Here is a 19,074-nt window from a genome sequence, read left to right on the forward strand (position 1 = left end):
TTCTGGGAGCCTGTGGAGGAGGTGGGGGCTTTCCTCTCCTCTCCTGTTGAGAGCAGCCATTAGCATTAACCAGAGCAGCTCCATCTGCTGCCATTATTGCTGAGTCACTTCCTGCCTGCCACATCACATAACAGCAGGAGTGCCTCTGTCTTCACAACATACAGTTACAGCACATAGCTGCAGAAACACCCACAGACCTGGCTCCTGTCCTGTCTACCCCCAGGCCCAGGGTCAACTATAACACACTACAGACCTGGCTCCTGTCCTGTCTACCCCCAGACCCAGGGTCAACTATAACACTACAGACCTGGCTCCTGTCCTGTCTAGCCCCCCCAGACCTGCAGGGTCAACTATAACACTACAGACCTGGCTCCTGTCCTGTCACCCCCAGAGCCCAGGGTCAACTATAACAGCCATTACATTAACAGACCTGGCTCCTGTCCTGTCTACCCCCATCACCCAGGGTCAACTATAACACACTACAGACCTGGCTCCTGTCCTGTCTACCCCCAGGCCCAGGGTCAACTATAACACTACAGACCTGGCTCCTGTCCTGTCTACCCCCAGACCCAGGGTCAACTATAACACCTACAGACCTGGCTCCTGTCCTGTCTACCCCCAGACCCAGGGTCAACTATAACACTACAGACCTGGCTCCTGTCCTGTCTACCCCCAGACCCAGGGTCAACTATAACACTACAGACCTGGCTCCTGTCCTGTCTACCCCCAGACCCAGGGTCAACTATAACACTACAGACCTGGCTCCTGTCCTGTCTACCCCCAGACCCAGGGTCAACTATAACACACTACAGACCTGGCTCCTGTCCTGTCTACCCCCAGACCCAGGGTCAACTATAACACTACAGACCTGGCTCCTGTCCTGTCTACCCCCAGACCCAGGGTCAACTATAACACACTACAGACCTGGCTCCTGTCCTGTCTACCCCCAGACCCAGGGTCAACTATAACACTACAGACCTGGCTCCTGTCCTGTCTACCCCCAGACCCAGGGTCAACTATAACACACTACAGACCTGGCTCCTGTCCTGTCTACCCCCAGACCCAGGGTCAACTATAACACTACAGACCTGGCTCCTGTCCTGTCTACCCCCAGACCCAGGGTCAACTATAACACTATAGACCTGGCTCCTGTCCTGTCTACCCCCAGACCCAGGGTCAACTATAACACTATAGACCTGGCTCCTGTCCTGTCTACCCCCAGAACCAGGGTCAACTATAACATACTCAAGTGTGGGGTGACTATATAAAGATAGCAGTCATATGGAGATATGCAGGCCAGTTGGGGTATATTTCATGTGTATGGGTCTCGGTAGCACTATGGTCAGAGGGCTTCTTGATACTGTCATGGGGATTGATATGGCAATTTCACTGCGGGGCGGCAGGGTAGCCTAGTGGTTATAGTGTTGGACTAGAGCGTTGGACAAGTAACCGGAAGGTTGCAAGGTCAAATCCCCGAGCTGACAAGGTCGTTCTGCCCCTGAACAGGCAGTTAACCCACTGTTCCTAGGCCGTCATTGAAAATAGGAATTTGTTCTAAACTGACTTGCCAGGTTAAATAAAGGTAAAAAATAATCATTGGTCATAACAGCTAATCCCATTAAGTGTTTGGATTTTGGGATAGATGAATATGTTTCAAAGAGGTTGATTAGAATCCCTCCATGGATAAACACGCACGCAGGCATGGACACACGTGTATTTCCCCGACCCAGCCTAAGATGAATATGAACAGAGTATTCATACTGAGTAGAATAAGGCCATGGACCTCAAAGCCCTACTGTCAGTGTTGGCTCAAATGACCTTTCCATAAACCCATTGTGGCCTTGTCATGCTCTGTCATGCTCACCATATCAAATCATTTCACCATTTACAGCATTCATACCAGATACTACAGATGTACAATCTTAATTTGATCTCCCTGTCGCAAGAGAATTTTCCTGCGGTGCAGGAAATATAACACTTGTAGTAATTTTGGTAGTAATTTTCACTTTGAAAAATCAACCCCTACAAAAATGTCCATGAATTATAATCCACATCATAATTCACATTTCCTGTTGCTGTAGGATTATTTTCCTGCTGTCGCAAACTGGCTCAAAGTATGATCCAGCATCTGTAGTTCATGTGAAAGGCCCTATGTAGTCATTGATTGAGGTGGCAGCCAAAAGAACCAGCGGGATGTCACTGTTCTGTGATATTTAGTCCATGTGCCGAGGAGTGAATGTCATCGGAACTGACAAAACACCCATGCGGCCCGGGTAAGGGAGGAAGAGCTAATAGCCCTTAGCGAGCTTCACAAAGACGACTCTACGGGCAGGGTGAGGAGAGCGACAGCAGCCCTGGGGGAGGGGGACCTCTTTCTCTCTTTTTACGCTTAGCTCGTTGGTTTCCGACAGACCCACTTCCTCTATTGGCAACGGCATAGAGAGGATTAATCAGCACATCCTTAGCCATTCAGTTGAATTGTGGCAATTTTCCAGATGAATTGTGAAGCGACAGCATCTGGAAAATGTCATACAGTCTTTGGACCTGGCGAGTAGAGCTGCCAATATCACATAGACTGCAGCTGAGTAATATTGAATTGGAATTTCATGGAGAAATGTACTTCCTTCGTGCATGACGGGATGTCATAGGAGGAAACTGTCAGCCGTTGGGGTAATACTGGGATGATTCAGGAACAATAGGATTCTGATAGTCTTGAGGTTTTACTGGGATGATTCAGGAACAATAGGATTCTGATAGTCTTGTGGGTTTACTGGGATGATTCAGGACCAATAGGATTCTGATAGTCTTGAGGTTTTACTGGGATGATTCAGGACCAATAGGATTCTGATAGTATTGAGGTTTTACTGGGATGATTCAGGACCAATAGGATTCTGATAGTCTTGAGGTTTTACTGGGATGATTCAGGACCAATAGGATTCTGATAGTCTTGAGGTTTTACTGGGATGATTCAGGACCAATAGGATTCTGATAGTCTTGAGGTTTTACTGTACGGCAGATGATTCAGGAACTCAATAGGATTCTGATAGTCTTGGGAATCCTATACTGGGTCTTTACTACAGACCCAGGGGGATGATTCAGGACCAATAGGATTCTGATAGTCTTGAGGTTTTACTGGGATGATTCAGGACCAACAGGATTCTGATCAAACAGACCAAGATTGAGGTTTTACTGGGATGATTCAGGACCAACAGGATTCTGATAGTCTTGAGGTTTTACTGGGATGATTCAGGACCAATAGGATTCTGATAGTCTTGAGGGTTTTACTGGGATGATTCAGGACCAATGGGATTCTGAGATCTGCTCCCCCACGCGTCTTAATGTTCCCCACGCGCACCTCCCCAGGAAGGATCTGCTCCCCAGAGACCTCCCCTCAAACAGACCAGGATCTGAAACCTCCCCTCAAACAGACCAAGTGACTCAAACAGGCAAAACTCCCCCACGCACACCTCCCCTCAAACAGACCAAGACTCCCCCACGCACACCTCCCCTCAAACAGATAAACATCTGCTCCCCAAACCTCCCCTCAAACAGACAAAAACCTCCCCTGACCAAGATCTGTCCCCCACGCACACCTCCCCTCAAACAGACCAAGGTCTTCCAATACCCAGACCAAGATCTCCCCTACAGACCTCCCCTCAAACAGACCAGAGAAGCCCCCACGCCACCTCCCCTCAAACAGCACTGCTCCCCAGGCAATCACTCAAAAACCAAGATCTGCCCCCACACACACACTCCCCTCAAACAGACCAAGATCTGCTCCCCCACGCACACCTCCCCTCAAACAGACCAAGATCTGCTCCCCCACGCACACCTCCCCTCAAACAGACCAAGATCTGCTCCCCCACGCACACCTCCCCTCAAACAGACCAAGATCTGCTCCCCCACGCACACCTCCCCTCAAACAGACCAAGATCTGCTCCCCCACGCACACCTCCCCTCAAACAGACCAAGATCTGCTCCCCCACGCACACCTCCCCTCAAACAGACCAAGATCTGCTCCCCCACGCACACCTCCCCTCAAACAGACCAAGATCTGCTCCCCCACGCACACCTCCCCTCAAACAGACCAAGAGATCTGCTCCCCACGCACACCTCCCCCAAACAGACCACACCTCCCCTCAAACAGACCAAGATCTGCTCCCCCACGCACACCTCCCCTCAAACAGACCAAGATCTGCTCCCCCACGCACACCTCCCCTCAAACAGACCAAGATCTGCTCCCCACGCACACCTCCCCTCAAACAGACCAAGATCTGCTCCCCACGCACACCTCCTCAAACAGACCCTGCCCCCACCACACCTCCCCTCAAACAGACCAAGATCTGCTCCCCCACGCACACCTCCCCTCAAACAGACCAAGATCTGCTCCCCACGCACACCTCCCCTCAAACAGACCAAGATCTGCTCCCCCACGCACACCTCCCCTCAAACAGACCAAGATCTGCTCCCCACGCACACCTCCCCTCAAACACACCTCCTCAAACAGACCAAGATCTGCTCCCCCCACGCACACCTCCCCTCAAACAGACCAAGATCCCCCACGCTCAAACAGACCAAGATCTGCTCCCCCACGCACACCTCCCCTCAAACAGACCAAGATCTGCTCCCCCAAACAGACCAAGATCTGTCACATCCACCATGGTCCTCACACCTCCCCTCAAACAGACCAAGATCTGCTCCCCCACGCACACCTCCCCTCAAACAGACCAAGATCTGCTCCCCACGCACACCTCCCCTCAAACAGACCAAGGTGTCACTCCCCCCCACTGAGAGGCCACACATCCACAAAATGGCCCTGAGAGGCCTCACATCCACAAAAGGTCCTGAGAGCCAGGTGTCACATCCACAAAATGGCCCTGAGAGGCCAGGTGTCACATCCACAAAATGGCCCTGAGAGGCCAGGTGTCACATCCACAAAATGGTCCTGAGAGGCCAGGTGTCACATCCACAAAATGGCCCTGAGAGGCCAGGTGTCACGTCCACAAAATGGTCCTGAGAGGCCAGGTGTCAAGATCCACAAAATGGTCCTGAGAGGCCAGGTGTCACATCCACAAAATGGTCCTGAGAGGCCAGGTCCACAAAATCTGAGAGGCCAGGTGTCACATCCACAAAATGGCCCTGAGAGGCCAGGTGTCACATCCACAAAATGGTCCTGAGAGGCCAGGTGTCACGTCCACAAAATGGTCCAAAATGGCCCTGAGAGGCCAGGTGTCACATCCACAAAATGTCCAGGCCAGGTGTCACATCCACAAAATGGCCCTGAGAGGCCAGGTGTCACGTCCACAAAATGGTCCTGAGAGGCCAGGTGTCACATCCACAAAATGTCCTGAGAGGCCAGGTGTCCACAAAATGGTCCTGAGAGGCCAGGTGTCACGTCCACAAAATGGTCCTGAGAGGCCAGGGTGTCAGGCCAGGTGTCACATCCACAAAATGGCCCTGTCACATCCACAAAAGAGGCCAGGTGTCACGTCCACAAAATGGCCCTGTCCACAAAATGGCCCTGTAGAGGCCAGGCGCCACGAGGTGTTGGACCTGAGGCCATACATTCAATACACACCCATGATCAAAGGTCTCAGACATCAGAGCCATTTGACTGGAGGCTAACATACCAAGAGAATACAGTCTGGGACAGATAGGGTTTTTGAGTAAATATAGTAGTATATATATAGTATTCATAAATTAAATCAACCACAAGCATGGATTGTATTGTACATGGATACTGCACACAATATTTTTCTGTTGTCCAGAGTCCAGAGTACATGGCAACCAGTTGAGGAATAGCGACAAAATCACACAGGCATGCTAGTGGAAAGATAATTCATCCATCTTGTCAGAGATATCATCTAAATCTCCATTTGGATCTGTTGTATTTAATCACTAGGTACTCTGCATTAGAGTAATCTGTTGTATTTAATGACTAGGTACTCTGTATTAGAGTAATCTGTTGTATTTAATGACTTGGTACTCTGTATTACAGTAATATGTTGTATTTAATGACTAGGTGCTCTGCATTAGAGTAATCTGTTGTATTTAATGACTAGGTACTCTGAATTAGAGTAATCTGTTGTATTTAATCACTAGGTACTCTGTATTACAGTAATATGTTGTATTTAATGACTAGGTACTCTATATTACAGTTCTCCGTTATATTTAATGGCTAGATATTCTTTATTACAGTAATCTGTTTTATTTAATGACTATGTACTCTTTATTACAGTACTTTGTTGACCAATAACATCTGCTAAATATGTGTATGTGACCAATAGAATTTCATTTTATTTGATGTCAGACTGGGAAGAATGCACATTATCAAATGGGGGACCTTCAGTATGGGAAAGAGGGTTGTAAAGGCCTGTGAGGAGAGCAGGGATGAAGAAGGAGGGAGGAGAAGAAAAGGAGAGGAAGGGAGTGAGGGGAGGGGCAGAGAGAGGGATGGAGCTACAGGGGGTTCTGGGTAACAGCCAGGAGGGTCTTATGATTCCAATGAGGCGGGGGATGGGAGACCAGGGGCTGCTGGGTCCAAGCTGTCTTTCAGCTCCGCTCAGGCGTTAGGGCAGGAGAGAAAAGACACACAAATGCAACAAAAACACACTATACACACTCTCTATCTCACTCTCTCTCTCTTTCTCTCTCTCTGTCTCTCTCTCGCACACTCTCTCTCACGCTCTCTCTGCCCAGCAATGACCTTTTACTGTGTACAGACCCAAACTTACCTCCTGACTATTTTCACTAAATCCCAATCAGAGTAATCTCCTGGAAGGAAAACATGGGCTTTTGTGAAAGCCGCTACAGTTGAGATGTTTGGAACGACAGTACTTATCACAGATGTTTCACATAACAGGCATAGGGAAACATTGATTAGCGAAGCATGTAGGGAAACAGGCATAGGGAAACATTGAAAACAGGCATAGGGGAAACAGGCATGAAACATGTAGGGAAACAGGCATAGGGAAACATGGTAGGGAAACATGTGTAGGGAAACAGGCATAAACATGTGTAGGGAAACATGTGTAGGGAAACAGGCATAGGGAAACATGTGTAGGGAAACAGGCATAGGGAAACATGTGTAGGGAAACAGGCATAGGGAAACATGTGTAGGGAAACAGGTGTAGGGAAACAGGTGTAGGGAAACAGGTGTAGGGAAACAGGTGTAGGGAAAACATAGGGAAACAGGTAGGGAAACATGTGTAGGGAAACAGGAGGGAAACATGTGAAACAGGGAAACATGTGTAGGGAAACAGGAAACATAGGGAAACATGTGTAGGGAAACAGGTAGGGAAACAGGGGAAACATGTGTAGGGAAACATGTGTAGGGAAACATGTGTAGGAAACATGTGTAGGGAAACATGTGGGAAACATGTGTAGGGAAACATGTGTAGGGAAACAGGCATAGGGAAACATGTGTAGGGAAACATGTGTAGGCATGTGTAGGAAACATGTGTAGGGAAACATGTGTAGGGAAACATGTGTAGGGAAACATAGGGTGTAGGGAAACAGGGAAACATGTGTAGGGAAACATGTGTAGGGAAACATGTGTAGGGAAACATGTGTAGGGAAACATGTGTAGGGAAACAGGCATAGGGAAACATGTGTAGGGAAACATGTGTAGGGAAACAGGCATAGGGAAACATGTGTAGGGAAACATGTGTAGGGAAACATGTGTAGGGAAACATGTGTAGGGAAACATGTGTAGGGAAACATGTGGGAAACATGTGTAGGGAAACATGTGTAGGGAAACATGTGTAGGGAAACATGTGTAGGGAAACAGGCATAGGGAAACATGTGTAGGGAAACATGTGTAGGGAAACATGTGTAGGGAAACATGTGTAGGGAAACATGTGTAGGGAAACAGGCATAGGGAAACATGTGTAGGGAAACATGTGTAGGGAAACATGTGTAGGGAAACATGTGTAGGGAAACATGTGTAGGGAAACATGTGTAGGGAAACATGTGTAGGGAAACATGTGTAGGGAAACAGGCATAGGGAAACATGTGTAGGGAAACATAGGGAAACATGTGTAGGGAAACAGGTAGGAAACAGGTGTAGGGAAACATGTGTAGGGAAACATGTGTAGGGAAACATGTGTAGGGAAACATGTGTAGGGAAACATGTGTAGGGAAACATGTGTAGGGAAACATGTGTAGGGAAACATGTGTAGGGAAACATGTGTAGGGAAACATGTGTAGGGAAACAGGCATAGGGAAACATGTGTAGGGAAACAGGCATAGGGAAACATGTGTAGGGAAACATGTGTAGGGAAACAGGTATAGGGAAACATGTGTAGGGAAACAGGCATAGGGAAACATGTGTAGGGAAACATGTGTAGGGAAACATGTGTAGGGAAACATGTAGGGAAACATAGGGAAACAGGTGTAGGGAAACATGTGTAGGGAAACATGTGTAGGGAAACATGTGTAGGGAAACATGTGTAGGGAAACATGTGAGGGAAACATGTGTAGGGAAACAGGAAACATGTGTAGGGAAACATGTGTAGGGAAACAGGTAGGGAAACATGTGTAGGGAAACATGTGTAGGGTAGGGAAACATGGGAAACATGTAGGCATGTGTAGGGAAACAGGCATAGGGAAACATGTGTAGGGAAACATGTGTAGGGAAACATGTGTAGGGAAACATGTGTAGGGAAACATGTGTAGGGAAACATGTGTAGGGAAACATGTGTAGGGAAACATGTGTAGGGAAACATGTGTAGGGAAACATGTGTAGGGAAACATGTGTAGGGAAACATGTGTAGGGAAACATGTAGGGAAACATGTGTAGGGAAACATGTGTAGGGAAACATGTGTAGGGAAACATAGGGAAACATGTGTAGGGAAACATGTGTAGGGAAACATGTGTAGGGAAACATGTGTAGGGAAACATGTGTAGGGAAACATGTGTAGGGAAACATGTGTAGGGAAACAGGTGTAGGGAAACATGTGTAGGGTGTAGGGAAACATGTGTAGGTGAAACATGGTAGGGAAACATGGTAGGGAAACACATGTGTAGGGAAACATAGGGAAACATGTGTAGGGAAACATGGTAGGGAAACAGGGAAACATGGGAAACATGTGTAGGGAAACATGTGTAGGGAAACATGGTGTAGGGAAACATGGGAAACATGTGTAGGGAAACATGTAGGGAAACAGGCATAGGGAAACAGGAAACATGTGTAGGGAAACAGGCATAGGGAACATGTAGGGAAACAGGTGTAGGGAAACAGGTGTAGGGAAACAGGTGTAGGGAAACATGTGTAGGGAAACATGTGTAGGGAAACATGTGTAGGGAAACAGGTGTAGGGAAACATGTGTAGGGAAACAGGTGTAGGGAAACAGGTGTAGGGAAACATGTGTAGGGAAACAGGCATAGGGAAACAGGCATAGGGAAACAGGTGTAGGGAAACAGGTGTAGGGAAACATGTGTAGGGAAACAGGGAAACATGTGTAGGGAAACAGGTGTAGGGAAACAGGTGTAGGGAAACAGGTGTAGGGAAACAGGCATAGGGAAACATGTGTAGGGAAACAGGTGTAGGGAAACAGGTGTAGGGAAACAGGTGTAGGGAAACAGGTGTAGGGAAACAGGTGTAGGGAAACATTTATACTCTGTATAGTCGTCAACCTCTCTATTTGCAAACAAGAGAGTATGAAGTATTCAATACCAAGAACGTCTTTCAATAGTTATCAACAGCTATCTACAGTCCCAGCTAGTGATAGGGCTGGCACAATGAGACACAGCGAGAGAGAGATAGATGGATGTATATAGAGAGGGAGGGAGAGAGAGCAAGAGAAGAGAGAGAGAGAGAGAGAGAGAGAGAGAGAGAGAGAGAGAGAGAGAGAGAGAGAGAGAGAGAGAGAGAGAGAGAGAGAGAGAGAGAGAGAGAGAGAGAGAGGGAGAGAGGAGAGGGAGAGGGAGAGGGAGAGTGAGTGGTGCAGCCCACATCTAGAGGAGTACAGAGCAGTGAGAGGGATAGAGGCAGCGTTAACTGCTGCTCCGGGGCTGCATGCAGCTGTCTGGTCTGGGGCTGAGAGGGAGCAGGAGAGAGGGAGGGGTAGCTCATAGGAGGAGGACAGGACTTGAAGGGAGAAAGAGGAGAGACGGGGTAAGAAGAGGGGAGAAACAGATGAGAGTGAGCGGAGCATAGTAGGCCGGTTGACTGGATGTATCATCGAGAAGCTCGGAGAAACTGTCAGACTGCAGCTGGTCTATAAAAGGGAGGAAAGGGGCGGGGTTGTAATTTGAGAGGGCCTGACATAGTGTCACTACTCTACACAGCACTAAGGTAAGATATTGTTTTCACTGAGAGGACTGTCTTTGGAGAGTAATTCAGATATACTATGGATGGCTGTGTGTGTGTGTGTGTGTGTGTGTGTGTGTGTGTGTGTGTGTGTGTGTGTGTGTGTGTGTGTGTGTGTGTGTGTGTGTGTGTGTGTGTGTGTGTGTGTGTGTGTGTGTGTGTGTGTGTGTGTGTGTGTGTGTGTGTGTGCGTGTGTGTGTGTGTGTGTGCGTGTGCTGTGAGAGAGAGTTGGGGGGTATTTCCTGTCCTGTGAAGGCTGTCATAACCATCTCCTGGGGTTATGAGATGGATGGATCACATAAACAGTTAGATGGTGACGAGTTAGGTGTAGGCTATGGCTAGCACGGGGACGCCCTGCCATGACTGGAGCTGAGAGACACCATGCTTTAGTCTCACGGCGCTGTCAGTGAGAGACAGAGAGCAACGTACGCAGTCCCGCGTGCCATCCACTGGTGACAAATTAATGAGTGTCCTTGTGGTGAGAACTCAATGCCAGTGCTCTTTCTCTGCTGCCCTGAGGCCTCTTCCTGCTGTTCTGCTGTTTCACATCAATACTTTAACAAGCTAAGCATTATGCTCAGAGTCATTCTAGGGGTAGCTTCTTTAACTCTGCTTTTTGAGAGGAAGATGGGGGGTAAACGAGGAAGGAAAGGAATTGAGATGTGCAGTGAGTGGAATGAGTACCATTTCGTTACTCCCACAGAACTCAGAGGTGAGAATCTACATACAAAAAGTGCTGTGACAGCGGCTGTCTGTGGACATGTCGAGCTCCAGCTATATCAATGCCTCACCACACTCCTTCACCTCCACGACAGAGTGATTACTGGCCTGCCTGTGGGTGGGATGGGTGAGAGTGATTACTGGTCTGCCTGTGGGTCTGTCGGTGGGTGGGATGGGTGAGAGTGATTACTGGTCTGCCTGTGGGTCTGTCGGTGGGTGGGATGGGTGAGAGTGATTACTGATTTGCCCATGGGTGGGATGGGTGAGAGTGATTATGGTCCTTCTGTAGCTCAGTTGGTAGAGCATGGCGCTTGTAACGCCAGGGTAGTGGGTTCGATTCCCGGGACCACCCATACGTAGAATGTATGCACACATGACTGTAAGTCGCTTTGGATAAAAGCGTCTGCTAAATGGCATATATTATTTATTATTACTGATCTGCCCATGGGTGGGATGGGTGAGAGTGATTACTGGGCTGCCTGTGGGTGGGATGGGTGAGAGTGATTACTGATCTGCCCATGGGTGGGATGGGTGAGAGTGATTACTGGGCTGCCTGTGGGTGAGAGTGATTACTGGGCTGCCTGTGGGTGGGATGGGTGAGAGTGATTACTGGGCTGCCTGTGGGTGAGAGTGATTACTGGGCTGCCTGTGGGTGGGATGGGTGAGAGTGATTACTGATCTGCCCATGGGTGGGATGGGTGAGAGTGATTACTGGGCTGCCTGTGGGTGGGATGGGTGAGAGTGATTACTGGGCTGCCTGTGGGTGAGAGTGATTACTGGTCTGCCTGTGGGTGGGATGGATGAGATTGATTACTGGTCTGCCTGTGGGTGGGATGGGTGAGAGTGATTACTGGTCTGCCCGTGGGTGGGATGGGTGAGAGTGATTACTGGTCTGCCCGTGGGTGGGATGGGTGAGATTGATTACTGGTCTGCCTGTGGGTGGAATGGGTGAGAGGGATTACTGGTCTGCCTGTGGGTGAGAGTGATTACTGGTCTGCCTGTGGGTGGAATGGGTGAGAGGGATTACTGGTCTGCCTGTGGGTGGGATGGGTGAGAAGGATTACTGGTCTGCCTGTGGGTGGGATGGGTGAGAGTGATTACTGGTCTGCGTGTGGGGGGGATGTGCTAACTGGATTGTGTGCACTGCTTGGTCTCCACCAGCTGAAGACCAGATGTAGACTGCAGTCCCTGCATGGAAACAGGGACATCTCTATTTGCACACAGCACTGTTCCCACCCCAGAACAATGCTGAATTGTGGCTGTGGTGATGTCATCTTGTCACAGATCTGACAGTGTCGTAAATCTCCTTTCCAGAAGAACTTCCTGTCTGTTTTTTTTCAGTTAAGAACAAATGATTATTTACAATGACAGCCTACCAGTGGGTTAACTGCCTTGTTTAGGGGCAGAACAACAGATTTTTATCTTGTCAGCTCAGGGATTCGATCCAGCAATCTTTCAGTTACTGGCCCAACGCTCTAACCACTAGGCTACCTGTCGCTGTCTGCAAGCAGGCGTTCCCCTTCACCACACCTAGGATCTATTCACCCTCCCTGATGTATCATCGATCGTTAGTGGGACAAACCTCATAACTGTCCTTGGATCAGTGTCTAAGGGCCATCCAGCTCTACACCTGTGATTAGGTCAAGTGTGACCCAGAAGATAGTTGTATCTCACGCTGCAAGGCAACAATTCGGTCAGTACATGCTTGTGGGTAACGACGAACAAAAGTAGTGGTTTGAGTGTTTTTATGATGGAGTCGACCACTTCCCCTCGCTGGGAAGTGAAGTGGCTGGCTTACTGTTTTGCAAGGTTTCATGGGTCCAAGTTCAGGACATATGTGTCACAAAGGAATCCTTTCATGGAGCCGCCTCCTTGTTCGTAGTTGCTGATTTCAGACTCAAATCACTTGTGAGGGACTGCTCTTGTCTACCTTTATTTACTTACTTGCTATTTTATGTGAAATATTTTCTTGTGGCGTTGAACGTTTGCCACACTGCAAACATTTCACACTCTGACTAACATGGGATTTGAATTGCCATGACAGCACTGACACAATTCCTCTGAACTATAGGGGTGGACAGAAGGGATTTTGGAACAGCAACACTCCTCTTTACTGTCTTTACTAATGGGGGTTTCTCTGGGGATTTTGGACCAGCAACACTCCTCTTTACTGTCTTTACTAATGGGGGTTTCTCTGGGGATTTTGGACCAGCAACACTCCTCTTTACTGTCTTTACTAATGGGGGTTTCTCTGGGGATTTTGGACCAGCAACACTCCTCTTTACTGTCTTTACTAATGGGGGTTTCTCTGGGGATTTTGGACCAGCAACACTCCTCTTTACTGTCTTTACTAATGGGGGTTTCTCTGGGGATTTTGGACCAGCAACACTCCTCTTTACTGTCTTTACTAATGGGGGTTTCTCTGGGGATTTTGGAACAGCAACACTCCTCTTTACTGTCTTTACTAATGGGGGTTTCTCTGGGGATTTTGAAGAAAGCAACACTCCTCTTTACTGTCTTTACTAATGGGGGTTTCTCTGGGGATTTTGGAACAGCAATCTCAAAGTTAAAGGAGAATTCCACCCCAAAACAATATTTTGGTATTTGTTTCATTAGTCCATTGTTGACATAATCCCAAAATGTTTTGCTTGTCAGCAATCAATTTTTCAAGATATAAAACTTTCAAAATACAGAAATGATGATGAAATACACATATGATGACGTGTTTTGCATCATATGATACAAACTGCATCACACAGAGATGATTTCTATATTTTGAAAGTTGATTGTTGACAATCAAAACATTTTGGGACTATTTTAACAATGGACCAAAATAACAAAATATACTTTTTTGGTGGCGTTTTCCTTTAATACTCTAATGTGGTATGATCATTTTGTGTTTTTTCCCTAAATCTAAAATAATCCAATTATGTTCAACCAGCCGGTTGATCTAAGCTATTAACCATGAATGCCCACTAACCTGTCAACTAAACAGCTGGTCTTCTGCTCACATGGACCAGCATATACAGTAACCAGAAAACCACCATGTCAGCACATTCAACATGATAAAACAGCAACTAACTGGTGCCTTCAATACAGCCCAGTGCTGGTATTGCAGAAACTCCTTTCTGAACTTCCCTCCTTAATATCTCTCCATCTCTTCTCCATCAGATGTCATGGCGTCCGACATACCGAAGCTCCAAGTTTCGAAACGTCTACGGCAAAGTGGCCAACCGGGAGCACTGCTTTGACGGCATTCCCATCACCAAGAACGTCCATGACAACCACTTCTGTGCCGTCAATGCCAAGTTCCTGGCCATCGTCACGGAGAGTTCCGGTGGAGGGTCCTTTATCGTTATCCCTGTCTCCCAGGTAACCATGGCAGCAGGCCAACAGTGAGGCATTACGTTCTCTGGGCTGCATATCTCTCTGAAACATCTACTCTGAGAATGATTTGTATTTTTGCACTTTAGGTTGTCCTTTTCTCAAAGTCAAAGCACATGACATTGTTTCACCCCTTCCACCACCAATGTGTAGCGCCCATTTGGGTGGTGCCACGGCAGCCATTTTACGTAACAACGATCACCACACATGTGGTGCGGTGTGATTGACTCCTAATATAACCCTGTAAAGACCAGTGCCAACCCTAAGCCTAACCCTGTAAAGACCAGTGCCAACCCCATACTCCCCAACCAGATACCAAATCCAACATTGTAGCTAACAATGGTACGCCAGATTTGCACTTAAATATCCTGAAGGACATTGTTGTAATGGAAAATGTGTAGCTTTCAAAGACCTTAAAAGTATGGACTGTGGAGGGAAAATGTTGATTTTACCTGAAGAGGAGTCTGGTTTTCATTAATGATTCCAATGATTACTGGAAATACATTTGGATGATGTATGACATTTATGTTTTACTGTTCTACAAAGCAAACCTTTTCTGGAGAGCTTTGAACACTCACCTTTAGGTTTAACATGGAGTTAGGATAATACTGTGTTGTGTGATTGTCTCCTTATACACCGGGTGGGTCTAATCCTGGATGCTGATTGGTTAAAACCGCATTCCAGCCAGTGTCTATTCCAGTAACTACCACCGGCTGAATCTATGATGTTAAAATGCCTATTTACTCTGTTCCATCTGACTGGACAATCCACTGTCTCATCTGGACAATCCCCTGTCTCATCTGCCCAATCCACTGTCTCATCTGCCCAATCCACTGTCTCATCTGTCCAATCCACTGTCTCATCTGTCCAATCCACTGTCTCATCTGGACAATCCCCTGTCTCATCTGGACAATCCCCTGTCTCATCTGCCCAATCCACTGTCTCATCTGCCCAATCCACTGTCTCATCTGTCCAATCCACTGTCTCATCTGCCCAATCCACTGTCTCATCTGCCCAATCCACTGTCTCATCTGTCCAATCCACTGTCTCATCTGCCCAATCCACTGTCTCATCTGTCCAATCCACTGTCCACTGTCTCATCTGTCCAATCCACTGTCTCATCTGTCCAATCCACTGTCTCATCTGTCTCATCTCCAATCCACTGTCTCATCTGTCCAATCCACTGTCTCATCTGTCCAATCCACTGTCTCATCTGTCCAATCCACTGTCTCATCTGTCCAATCCACTGTCTCATCTGTCCAATCCACTGTCTCATCTGTCCAATCCACTGTCTCATCTGCCCAATCCACTGTCTCATCTGTCCAATCCACTGTCTCATCTGTCCAATCCACTGTCTCATCTGTCCAATCCACTGTCTCATCTGTCCAATCCACTGTCTCATCTGTCCAATCCACTGTCTCATCTGTCCCAATCCACTGTCTCATCTGTCCAATCCACTGTCCAATCCACTGTCTCATCTGTCCAATCCACTGTCTCATCTGTCCAATCCACTGTCTCATCTGTCCAATCCACTGTCTCATCTGTCCAATCCACTGTCTCATCTGTCCAATCCACTGTCTCATCTGTCCAATCCACTGTCTCATCTGTCCAATCCACTGTCTCATCTGTCCAATCCACTGTCTCATCTGTCCAATCCACTGTCTCATCTGTCCAATCCACTGTCTCATCTGTCCAATCCACTGTCTCATCTGTCCAATCCACTGTCTCATCTGTCCAATCCACTGTCTCATCTGTCCAATCCACTGTCTCATCTGCCCAATCCACTGTCTCATCTGCCCAATCCCCTGTCTCATCTGTCCAATCCACTGTCTCATCTGTCCAATCCACTGTCTCATCTGTCCAATCCACTGTCTCATCTGTCCAATCCACTGTCTCATCTGCCCAGGCAGGGAAGTTATAAACTTGATCTCCACTATAAAAACATCTAGACATTATCTCCCATGTCTTTTAGACGAGCATTTGGTTTTCAACAGCAGAGATCTGTAATAACCTTGCTGTCTGTCTCTCTGACATTTACAACATTGTTTCAATATAGAATTTTGATCTCCAGCTGTCCCATGGTAGTGAACGTGTCAGGAGTCGGGACGAGACAGACAGGCTGGCAGCTTTCCTTAGCCAGTCGAAATCAGACAAATGTTGATGCATATATACGAACAAATGTCAATAGAAAAACACGAAATGCAGCTAGTTTTCTGTAAATCCAGCTTCAGTTTGAAGTGATTGTGAACAGTGCCCTGGTGAGAGAGCAAATGTTCTATGCGAGGCGATATCTCACATCATTAGCTCATTGTTATGGTTGTATCCCAAAATAAATCACAAGAAAACAGCTTAAACAAACGCAAATGCAGCTACTTTGTTGTTATTCTGGCTACACTGTTTGATGCGACTGTGTTAGCCAAAGTTGGCTAGCTAGCAAGCAATGGATAAGAACGTTGCCAGCCATCATGGCAACAGAACATTTAGAACAAACGACTGGTGTCGTGTCCATAGATTTAGAACAAAAATACCTAACTACTGGGTCGCGTCTCTGGCAACCGAACCGATAGAATGAAAGACCAGCCAGCTTGGGAACCAACCCTAGATTTGTGTTGGGGATATATCTCGTGGAAGGATGAAATGGTATGAATAAATTAATTAAAAATATATTTTTATGAAAATATGTCAATAATTGTTTGAATATGTTGGTAACCCGTTGTATAAATGTGATAATGCCCTTGAAGCAGGAGTTTGGAGGATATATTGACACGGTTTGGCGGCCCTCGACTTCATCTCTGGCCTAACAACACCCGTGCCAATATATCCTCCCAACACCGGCCTCTCTGGCTTCATCGTTTAAGTAGATGATGGGTCTCAATCACATCCTCTCTTTCAGACCAATCAAAACTCTTATTAGGCCAAATGGCTCTAAATCACAAATCACTCATCAACACCAATCCTATTGATCTAAATGGACAAATATGTTTTCTAGAGTAACATCAGTTGTTGTCAGGGTATACAGATGATGTCACTCATTGTTTAGTATGAAACCCATCTGCACCCTGGGATATAAAAGACCAACTACTATTTACTGAGTCCTGTCTCCTCAAGACAGACTTTGCCAAGAAACTTCCACTGCTTCTGGCTGCAAAGCCTTTTATCCAGAGTGCAGGCAAAATCATACTGTTACCAGAGGGCAGAGAGTTCAGGTCTTGATATGGTAATTCAGCAAGATGCTGTTATCCAAAGCAACTTTCTGTTAACATACAGTATATGTTCCATGAGTGACTTAAAGCCCAGCTTTGGTGTGGCAAGCACTATGTGTGGTGTGGCAAGCACTATGTGTGGTGTGGCAAGCACTATGTGTGGTGTGGCAAGCACTATGTGTGGTGTGGCAAGCACTATGTGTGGTGTGGCAAGCACTATGTGTGGTGTGGCAAGCACTATGTGTGGTGTGACAAGCACTATGTGTGGTGTGGCAAGCACTATGTGTGGTGTGCAAGCACTAGCACTATGTGTGGTGTGGCAAGCACTATGTGTGGTGTGGCAAGCACTATGTGTGTGTGGTGTGGCAAGCACTATGTGTGGTGTGGCAAGCACTATGTGTGGTGTGGCAAGCACTATGTGTGGTGTGGCAAGCACTATGTGTGGTGTGGCAAGCACTATGTGTGGTGTGGCAAGCACTATGTGTGGTGTGGCAAGCACTATGTGTGGTGTGGCAAGCACTATGTGTGGTGTGGCAAGCACTATGTGTGGTGTGGCAAGCACTATGTGTGGTGTGGCAAGCACTATGTGTGGTGTGGCAAGCACTATGTGTGGTGTGGCAAGCACTATGTGTGACAAGCACTATGTGTGTGACAAGCACTATGTGTGGTGTGGCAAGCACTATGTGTGGTGTGGCAAGCACTATGTGTGGTGTGGCAAGCACTGTGGTGTGCACTATGTGGTGTGGCAAGCACTATGTGTGGTGTGACAAGCACTATGTGTGGTGTGACAAGCACTATGTGTGGTGTGACAAGCACTATGTGTGGTGTGACAAGCACTATGTGTGGTGTGACAAGCACTATGTGTGGTGTGACAAGCACTATGTGTGGTGTGACAAGCACTATATGTGTGTGTGGACAAGCACTATGTGTGGTGTGGAAAGCACTATGTGTGGTGTGACAAGCACTATGTGTGGTGTGGAAAGCACTATGTGTGGTGTGGAAAGCACTATGTGTGGTGTGACAAGCACTATGTGTGGTGTGACAAGCACTATGTGTGGTGTGACAAGCACTATGTGTGGTGTGACAAGCACTATGTGTGGTGTGACAAGCACTATGTGTGGTGTGACAAGCACTATGTGTGGTGTGACAAGCACTATGTGTGGTGTGACAAGCACTATGTGTGGTGTGACAAGCACTATGTGTGGTGTGACAAGCACTATGTGTGGTGTGACAAGCACTATGTGTGGTGTGACAAGCACTATGTGTGTGTGACAAGCACTATGTGTGGTGTGACAAGCACTATGTGTGGTGTGAAAGCACTATGTGTGGTGTGGAAAGCACTATGTGTGGTGTGGAAAGCACTATGTGTGGTGTGGAAAGCACTATGTGTGGTGTGAAAGCACTATGTGTGGTGTGGAAAGCACTATGTGTGGTGTGGACAAGCACTATGTGTG

At 47.4% G+C, this 19,074-nt stretch overlaps 1 protein-coding gene across 4 annotated transcripts in view; it reads left to right on the forward strand.

The window, feature by feature from the left end:
- coro2ba (coronin, actin binding protein, 2Ba) overlaps positions 1-19,074 on the forward strand; it is a 95,853-nt gene that overhangs the window by 43,683 nt on the left and 33,096 nt on the right. For 3 of the 4 annotated variants that reach the window (XM_052500837.1, XM_052500836.1, XM_052500839.1), the window contains one exon: positions 14,205-14,405. In XM_052500837.1, coding sequence (XP_052356797.1) covers positions 14,205-14,405 — 201 coding nt within the window. Of the gene's footprint in view, positions 1-10,010; positions 10,299-14,204; positions 14,406-19,074 lie in introns of those variants that run through there. The other variant, XM_052500840.1, reaches the window with a different exon arrangement.

This window comes from Oncorhynchus keta, unplaced genomic scaffold, assembly GCF_023373465.1.
Source record: "Oncorhynchus keta strain PuntledgeMale-10-30-2019 unplaced genomic scaffold, Oket_V2 Un_contig_1202_pilon_pilon, whole genome shotgun sequence".
Lineage (NCBI taxonomy): Eukaryota > Metazoa > Chordata > Actinopteri > Salmoniformes > Salmonidae > Oncorhynchus > Oncorhynchus keta.